Source organism: Bacillus rossius, chromosome 11 (genome assembly GCF_032445375.1).
Source record: "Bacillus rossius redtenbacheri isolate Brsri chromosome 11, Brsri_v3, whole genome shotgun sequence".
Classification (NCBI taxonomy): domain Eukaryota; kingdom Metazoa; phylum Arthropoda; class Insecta; order Phasmatodea; family Bacillidae; genus Bacillus; species Bacillus rossius.
This window is the reverse complement of record NC_086338.1, coordinates 57,142,596-57,152,526: the sequence shown is the minus strand read 5'-3', so window position 1 is coordinate 57,152,526 and position 9,931 is coordinate 57,142,596. Positions and strand designations below refer to the sequence as shown.

General features: G+C 40.3%; 1 protein-coding gene across 5 annotated transcripts in view; it reads left to right on the top strand.

Annotated features, from left to right (window-relative positions):
• Positions 1-9,931, top strand: part of LOC134537087 (transmembrane protein 47) — a 107,090-nt gene that overhangs the window by 8,213 nt on the left and 88,946 nt on the right. Inside the window, exon 2 of one of the 5 annotated variants that reach the window (XM_063377353.1) lies at positions 8,724-8,959. The exons of 3 other annotated variants lie outside the window; for them this stretch is intronic. In XM_063377353.1, coding sequence (XP_063233423.1) covers positions 8,837-8,959 — 123 coding nt within the window. In that variant the 5' untranslated portion in view covers positions 8,724-8,836. Of the gene's footprint in view, positions 1-8,723; positions 8,960-9,931 lie in introns of those variants that run through there. One more of the 5 variants, XM_063377356.1, reaches the window with a different exon arrangement.

Below are 9,931 nucleotides of genomic sequence, written 5' to 3'. Positions count from 1 at the left end.
GAGAGCTCTCTCTCTCTCTCTCTCTCTCTCTCTCTCTCTCTCTCTCTCTCTCTCTCTCTCTCTCTCTCTCTCTCTCCCGGCGGGAGTTAGGTCTCCCGGGAATCCGCCACCCCTACCTCCTGTCCTCCCCCCCCCCCTCTTGACCCCGTGGTTGTGGGTTTGTACCTCACCAGCGTGGTCGGGGGAAGGGTGGAATTAAGAAGCCCCCTCATCTTTGAAGGGGGGGGGGGGGGAGTCCGCTTGTGCTTGCAAACTCTCGACTGTTGAAACGGGGTTAATTGAACATAAAACTTTTGCGAACCATCGAATTTCGGAACAAGCTACGCGCGGCGCAGATTATACAAACCACGTAGATCTCTGGCGGGCCAATTTGTATCATCATCGTGTATATGGTTGTTGCTATAGAGCATCCCACTCTTAGATTGCAGTGTGGAAGTAAATGGGCGCATTCTCTCTCTAACACACGCCGATTGCAGTTAGCACTGTCCTTGTTTCTTCGTGCGTTGTTGCCAAATATCAAACGAAATTTAAAATTTTAATTTTTGGACCAAGCTTTTTTTCATATTGTATAGAATCAAAATACGCATCAGGCAATGCTTATTTTGAATACTTAACAATATTTTAAGTGTCCGAAAAAATTAAAAAACATAACTTATTCGCTGCGAACTGTTTTGAAGTATTCCGATATGTTTCACATAAAAAAAAGAAAACCTACATGTGTATTTCATTCAGATTTTTTTTTATTAGTAAATTAATGCCTTAGGACGCCACCGAACAAATGTTAAGACAAAAACTGTACAGGTTTCACTTAAATAATTTTTTTAATATATTGAAATGCATTTTCTCACAAACTGAAACATCAAAAAGTTGACCCGCGGAAAAAAATTTTTCTATTAAAAATAGATGGGGGACGAAAGCGAGAAAAATGTTCACAATGAATTGAATTAGTTTTTAAAAGCAGCCCCATCTCAATTGCTTCTACAGTTTCCGTGGAAATAGCTGTTAAAGATGTGTCTTATCAGTACAAGAGCGCGCGCTGCCGTCGTAAGAGGAAACAGGGGTCGTGTGGTTAGATAAGTGGGGTTCTGTCCTACAAGCAATTTCAAATACATGGCTTCCTTAGTCAACAAAAAATATTATATTCGATTCTTGAACATAATATATAAAATGTATGAAATAAATACGAAGGAATTCAATAGCGATCATGGTACAAAATTTTGAATTACTTTTCTATCCTTCTCAACACCAAGCATCTTATCAAACATTGTTTTAGACAAAGTTTTGGAAAATAACTATGATATTATTACAAACAATTTAAACAGATTTGATAAGGTGTCTATAAGGCAGTTACGTTTTTTTGTCCGGTGAAAATTTTTTTCGAACCCATGCAGTTATGGCTGGTCGTATCAAAAATGTATTTAGAAAACATTTTTCGGCATTAGGTAATCCGAGTTATCATACGTTAAAACGGATTCGATATTATTCATATTATGGGAGTTGTTGCGATTTTCCTGTTTTTCAAAAAATCTTCCCCATTTCGAACCAATTGTTCGGATTTTTCCCATAACTTACTCGACCGAGAATTTCCATTACTGTATTTTATTTATCATTTTGGACATGACTTGTCCAAAAATACGGCATTTATCGGGCCCATGAAAATGTGATATATATATATATATATATATATATATATATATATATATATATATGGGATTTTTAGAACAGAAAAGCAAACTATAAGAAATTTTCGTCTACAATAGGTAGTTTTTATTTGAAATTTACATAAAAGTGGTATTATTACAATTTTATATGTGTAATAGTATAAAATATTATAAATTACGATATGATTTCTTAAAATGCTTCTTGTTCGATCCAAATTACAAATACACGCATCTCCTGAAATTCGTAATGTGTTAGAGATTTGGCAACAGCGCGCGCCATAAGCCGTGTACTGCAATCTAAGAGTGGGACGGGCTATAGTATCAACAACAGTCAACTGCTGCCATTTTCCCCCACTGATTGTATGCACATTCTTGTCTCTGTTCGAACGTGAATAGCCTTAACTGGGTTTCAGGAAGTCGCAGCTTTCATTTTTATTACTTCAGAAAGTGTAGGTTTACAAATTTAAATTCAACAAGAGTGTGTTACCTTATTTAGCAGTGGGGTAGTGATTAGCTGTTATTGTTGCAGATCACTGCCGGCCCCGCTGCGATAGTGTTGCTTCGAACACACGGTCGTTTTCGAGGAGTGCGATCAATTAATAAAATACATTTATAAATATATATAGCGTGTTTTGAACATGGTTGCGCAAATTATAAAAACAATTTAATAAACATACATATATACTTTTTTTTTTGGCTAGCGACCTGTGAAGTGTGCATTCTATCCACGTATCTATTTTTTTCTCCTTGCAAATCGATTTGCAATTAATTTACGTTCACCTTCTTTATTATTTTTACAATTAATTATTTTTGATGGTTTCATGATGCATTGAATACTTAAAGTTAACTGTTACACATTGTTTAGCGCACATTAAGAACAGTTACTGTCGCGAAAGTAGCTGTCGTGCACTGTCGCGAAAGTAGCTGTGTCGACAGTGCTCGTCTGTGTAATAGCCTAGCGCAGTTCGTGGGCTACCCCCTGCACTTGGAGAACATATCATTTATTTAAATCATTGGGTGAACTATTTAACTAAATCCAGCAGAAATGTAAGGTCAGACAAAATTTGCTTGGTATTTTTTTATCGCCTGTTCAATTTCTCGAATGTTACGTTATAACTTAGGCCAAATTATTAAAGATGGTTTTTTCTCAATATCCCTATTTCGAGTTATTAGGCTGGACACATTACAGACGGAACCATCCTTTTTTTTTTAATAAATTTATAACTACGGTAGTTTATTTTCAGAAAATTAAAAAAAAAATAATCATCTCGTTGCAACTTTAATATGCATATGAGTTGAGGTTGAATTTAAATATCGAAAATGGTCGTTTAGTTGTGGTCTTTTTATCATCACGGTTTCTTGGGAGATTCTCTCCTGGGCGCTAGACCCTTATCGATCTCATACCTGAACGCGGGTTGGAATTTCATTATGTTTTGTGATTTTGTCCGTTCGGATAGCTTAAAATTTTTTTTTTTCCCTGGGTTTTTCTTCGCTAGACCGGGAACTGGGACAGATGGGGTGTTCGGAAAACGGCGAAAAGCGAGTTAGAAAGGTAGGATGTCGTTGCTGTTGAGAATGTAGGTTTTCTCCTGGCTGCGGTATATAACACCGTCGCCTTGCCTCGGGCGGCAGGTACTACTTTCATGGCGAAGGGTTGCGTTTCCGTAAAGCCCCCTCCGCCGTTAAATTGAAGTGGATGGCTCGGAACATAAAAAAAAAAGGACTCGGTTAATCCAATCGTAAATAGCTGGCGCCTTCCTCCTTTACGCCCTTCCTCATTCCTTGTCGCTGTTTTCCCTTCCCCTCCTATACTTCTCACATACTCTGGCGGAACTTGGAAATCTCTTTTTGGTCCTTTTGAGTCACATTTGTGCGAAATACTGAATATTCATACTTATTTTAGCTTTGCTTTTGATTGTTGCGTTAATTACAACAGTGAAATAGTTGCCGACGCGAGTTTTTTCACACATGTTTCAAAAATCTTCGGTACATACGTCAGGGAGTGATAAAAACAACTAGACTAGCACAATTCACCACACAGTGCATTCTCGGTACTCAGCTGTCGGTTTACGGATGATAATTTTACGTAATAACGTCATAAGAAAACATTGATAAAAAATTGCATACTTTTTTAATTTTCAAATATATATTTACAGTTTATGCAAATTTAATTTAAATAATTTTGTTTGAATATAATCACGGAACAATTAGTTAAAAAGAGCTCGCCTTAAACCTGTTTGATATTACAGAAGATTTTCTCGCACGGTGGTTTGGCCGGTCCGTGCACGCTCGGCTCAGGAGGAACGTGACAATTTTACGTGCGTGCAGCCGGCGTTCAACGAATTATAAGACGTTATCACGTTAAAAAAAAAAAAAAAAAAAAAAAAGACTGCGGAACTTTCGGTCGCAGCGGCAGAACCGCATACTGTGACACACACTTGCCCTAGCGTGGAGGAGGTGAGGGTGAGGGGGCGGTGCAGCTCGTTAATTGAAGCCGTAAATCCAGCACCTCCCCTCCGCTGTAATTCTCTCTGCCCTGCCACGGAATCTGCCCCGTTGCTGGGCGCGCGATGATGGACGGCCGAGTTATCTGGACGCGCGACTCCGCACAGGTGCGATGTGTGGACCAGGGGTACGGGGCACGGGTGGAATTTGGCACGTGGTCGGGTCAAATGGCGCTTTTGCGCTGCCGTTCCTGCTGTAGGCCCGCCAAGCCTCGGTTACACTGGGCGAGCGCGCTACCGCTGCACTGGCCGGAATATCTGGGGGATCCAGAGAAGGTGTTGTTTCCAACAGCAGTGTCCGATGCTCCGAAAAAGAAAAAAAAATTGGTTGTCTGTAAAGTCGGTTTACGTACGATAGTTTAACGTGACAACGTCATAACAAAACATTGATGAAATGATTGCATTCTTTTGTGAATAAAATTGAATCATTTTGTATTGAATTATCACTGTTTTGTATGGATACAAAGAAGGAGTGAAATGAAATCTACAATTTAATTGATAAATATACTTTTATTTGGACTCATTAATTCAAATATGTTTATTACTTTTCGAAGAGATTTTGTTTTTAATGTAACTTTTATACATGTTTGCTATTTAAGTTCTTCCAATCTGTGTTATTCTGTTAAGGATAGGACGATGATAGGAAAAGTAGGAAACGAATGGGAGTGTTTCAAGTTTAATGTGCCTCGAAAAAGTCAAATCGATGGTTGTTCCAATCGAGTGGAAGAGAGATAGATGCGGCGCAAGCGTACAATGAGCGTAACGGGACAATGTGCAGCCAGCGTTCATTGGTTTATTAGACGTCACGTCAAAAAAGATTAATAATTTTTGACATCCGATTACATTACAGATTATTTAACAATATTTATTCATAAAATATTATTTTAGTCGCGCCTTTTGCCGCTGTTATTGTTAACACTGTCGCTTGTGACGTCGGCTCTCTAGTGTATTTTTGAATTGGTAGGTACTGCGTATTAAAAAGTGTCGAATCTTGAGACAGGTTTTCAAGAGACAAGCTGCATGTGTGTGCGGTTGCGCGACTGGCAAATACTCTGTACAGTTTTGTCGATCGCTGAGTCGATACAAAATGGCGAACCGCCGATCGCGGGCGGGTGGAATTGCTTTATCTGAACGTCCCGGACATCCGAATAGCCCGGTAATAAATAAAAAAAATAGTCTCGGGACAAATAAAAAAATGTGGTAGGGGTGTGTGGGGAGGGTTGTATCCGGGTCGCACAAAGCGCTTGTCGATGCGTGTCGCGGTTCGCATACAGACGAGCGCCTCGTCCCGCGACCCGCGGTCGAATGGGGAATCGATAGTGAATCGATACTGGCTTGCTGGGGGTCGCCTGCCGTCGAAGTTAACGCGCGTCAGTCTGGTTAGTAGAAAAAAAAAATTTGGTTGTCTGTGAAGTCGGTTTACGGACGGTAGTTTAACGTGACAGCGTCATAACAAAACATTGATCAAATGATTGCATACTTTATGAATAAAATTGAATCATTTTTATTTTAATAATAAAACAATACATACCTGAAATTATACTAGTAATCAGATTTTTAAAATTCAAGAATATTTAACCTTTATTGCCGAAATTGTTGTTGTAATAAGCAATGAAAACCACATTAACTTTTCACTTCACTTTATAAACAGTCGAGTGGAAGAGAGATAGATGCGACGCAAGCGTACAATGGGGGTAACGGGACAATGTGCGTAACGGGACACTTTTTCGTGCGTGCAGCCGGCGTTCGTCGATTTATTAGACGTTGTCACGTCAAAAATTCGAAAATCGAGATGGAATCAGGAATTTTACCATAATACATTTTTGAAACTCCCATTTGACACAACGTCAATAACGGGCTGAACTACCACTAGCGCTGTTAGTTCGCAGGCCGCCGCGAGCTTCAACTAAGCGGACCAGACGCTGCAAGGTAAAGGATAGGAAGTCGCCAGAGCTATATGACCGTGTCCCTGGGGGGAAGCCTAAAGGTGTACATCAAGTTCTGTCCCTGCCCGAACACGCCTGAATATTCACCTTCGGCCAACCTCGGGTTTATTTATATAGTATATTTATATTTAAATGTAGCTATACTAACCTAACTAACCGTCCATAGTGTTTTAAAGTGTTTTAATGTAGCTAACCTAACCGACCACTTTTAATATTTGAATCTATTTTTCCTGCGCAAAAATAAAATGAATCCCGAGGTTGGCCGAAGGTGAATATTCGGGCGTGTTCGGGCAGGGACAGAACTTGATGTACATCTCAGGCTTCTTGTTTCTGGGAGTGTCGCAGGCTAGAAGTCACATCCCTGTTCCTTCATTCAGCGACGGCTCCAAGCTCACTTTTGCCCCGGGGCTGCACGCAATAATCGTACTGTTTCCATGTACGTTTTTTTTTATCAAATCCCGTGTACATAACCGGTATGTCGAGGATCATTTTATTTTTACAGCTTCCACGCGAGAATGGCGCAAAACTCACTACAATCCGAGTAATAAAAGATCACCATTGAAAACGTTATTACTCATAACGGGTTAAAATGAAAATATTAGTAGATATTGTGTAATTGTTTTTTTTTTTTTTACTATTCGCCCTTTTTATTCAAACTGTTTGCCCTGCAACCACGCCCTGTTTTCCTTCCGCATACAGCGCCGGTGGTCCGTAGGCACAAATATTTGTTTTGTTTTTTTACTTGCCGATGGTGTCCTGGGGAAAAAAAAATACTACGGGAGAGAGAAAAAAAATTACGGCATTGCCCCGCGATTTATTTTCGCTGCCGCCGCGGTATTCCGGTGGTGTGTTTATTTTTTTGTTTTGTTTTCAGGATATCCCCTCCCCCCCTACTCTTCCACTCCCGCGACTACGTCATGGTGGGTGCTCCTGATGACGTCAGTGGTGTGAGGGTAATGTGTGGGTGGACACAAAAAAAGGGGGGGGGGGGGGGTTGTGATGTTTTCACACGAGCCAGTAGTCACACGACGGCGGAATAAAATAAAAAGAAAAAGAATTGCCGGCCGCGATTGTTGAAATGCGCGCTCGGGAGCACGTAGGGGCGGTAATCGCTTGCGTGAAAAATTGAAACACAAAAGAGCAGGATGGAGTTGTCAGTCTCCCGCGCGACGTAGCGTCGTCGGGGGGCGACAGAAATGCTGCCCTTTGGAAGGGCAGCCCTTCAGGATTTTTCTGACAGTGGTGTTTTTGAAAGGTTGTCTGAATTGTTGCCCCTTGGATGGGCAGCCCTTCAGGATTTTTCTGACAATAGTGTTTTTGAAAGGTTGTCTGAATTGTTGCCCCTTGGAAGGGCAGCCCTTCAGGATTTTTCTGACAGTGGTGTTTTTGAAAGGTTGTCTGAATTGTTGCCCCTTGGAAGGGCAGCCCTTCAGGATTTTTCTGACAGTGGTGTTTTTGAAAGGTTGTCTGAATTGTTGCCCCTTGGATGGGCAGCCCTTCAGGATTTTTCTGACAGGTGGTTAGTTTGTAAAGTGACCTAACCTAACCTAACCAAACCTAACCTAACCTCTGTCAGAAAAATCCTGATGGGCTGCCCTTCCAAGGGGCAACAATTCAGACAACCTTTCAAAAACACTATTGTCAGAAAAATCCTGATGGGCTGCCCTTCCAAGGGGCAACAATTCAGACAACCTTTCAAAAACACTATTGTCAGAAAAATCCTGATGGGCTGCCCATCCAAGGGGCAACAATTCAGCTCCCCCGTCGTCGGCAGCATCGCTCGGCCGAGGCCACAGCCGCTCTGGGGGAGAGGTCCATTGTGACCCTTATTTCATGTCACTGTTACGTGTGTGTGTGTGTGTTCTTCGTGACGGACTTCTTGGGATTTTAAAGAGAGAGATTGTTGGGCACACTAAAATCTCAGGGGATTAGTAGACTTTTAGGACTCCAACGTTTACACATAGAATTTTTAGGTAATGATTTTGCTCGAGAAAAGGAAACAGGACATTTTATATTTTGTTTATATAATTTATTTATTATTTTTATATTTTGTTTTTACTGCTGTGTTCTTTAAGTCCAATGTTTGATTTCGTTAAGATCAGTCATAAATACGTAGACTACATATTAATAAATACACGATACTTCCATGTCAAGTTTGTTTGAATGATATGTTTACAGTAACACGTGCAAACTGGCATGAAATATAGACACTACTTGGAAACACAGTTCCTGCCGTTTCTGTGTATATTAGGGCTGTAATATGGCAGAAATACACTAATGTCGCGTATAATTGTAAACCTTATGCAACAAAATTGCTGTTATTTTCTAATTCTGATTTCACCCCCCCCCCCCTTTTTTTTTAAATCCTGGAAGGGTGGGGTTTGAACACCTGGCAACGTCTTATTCACCGCCAGGTGGACTACAAGTACCTGAATCAGGGTTTTCACGGTAGTAGAAAACAGAGGTTAAAACAAAAACAAAAAAAAAGTCGGTTTACGGACTGGACACTTTTTCGTGCGTGCAGCCGGTGTTCATAGATTTATTAGACGTTGTCACGTAAAAAAGAAAAAAACCTCGTAAATTTTCCATATTTTTTTTTTTTTTTTTTTTAGTTTGGCTTCTGAAAAAGTATATAAGTTTAACCGAGTTGAAAGTTGAAATAAAACAATGACCTGGAGCTACATGCGCCCTTGCCGCGAGTGTGGCGACTGCTGACCGAGTTCCCATGAGCGAGAGGCGAGCCTCAGTTCCCAGGACTCCTCCTGTCTGGCGGCTGGGCCCGGGTTACAGCCAGTCTCCAGTCGCCGGGAGAACATGGCTGCCGCCGAACACAGCCCTGCGCTCAGAGGTACGTGTCTGCAGGGGTGCCCACAAGGGGGGGTTACGACGCAGACTGCGTCATTAAAATTTCAGGGAGGGGGGGATTGGGGGTTGTCAAAAGACGAGAAAAAAAAATATATATATTGTAACCCTTCTTCCTCCATAATTGGAAGAGGGGTTGCGTCCCCGACTCACTCTGGGCGCGAAGGAAAAAAATAAATATTAAAACCAGGCATAAAAAGCTAAACAATATAAATTCCCCACACCACTGCCCAGGGGTCAGGCCAAAAAATTTAAAGGATATAATAGCAGAGTAACCATTAAACAAACAAGAGGCAAGACTTTGGACGTATGTTATTAAAAAATAGAAATTTGCAAAAATAATTTTTACTATACATAACCATACAAGCTTAGTTACAAAAGCTGACGTTAATAATGGCAGCATCTTATCCCCATTTGCGATACTAACAATAACCTTTAAAAAATCGTAAAAATATAAATACTGATAACAACAAGTATAAAAATATATAAGGGCGTGGGGCGTGGCCACTATAAAATATCAAAATTTACTGACTGCCCTAATACCAAAAATCAAACAAGACAATCAATACAAATATATAAAAAATCTACAAAAATAATACTGAAGTACAAACAAATTATTTAAATAAAGTTCTTAAACTCTCAATCAACGGTTTAGTCTTTCTTCAGATGTTCGTTGCTAAAGACTTGCCAAAAAAAACAAAGTTAATATCCTAGGCGTGCGCTGGCTTCCTGACCTTCCTCACCAACTCCAAAGTCTAATGCCACGCCGGGCCATAGGTACGAATTCACAAAGGCGTGAACGATGACCAAAAAAAAATTATCTTATTTTTTTTTTTAAGGGAAATGTAGCAAAAACTCTTCACGTAACATAACTATGTTACCACCGAAGTTTTTATCATATACTTCAAACAAAGTCTTACTTCTTTATTAACTTGCCAATGATTTCATAAAAACGTAG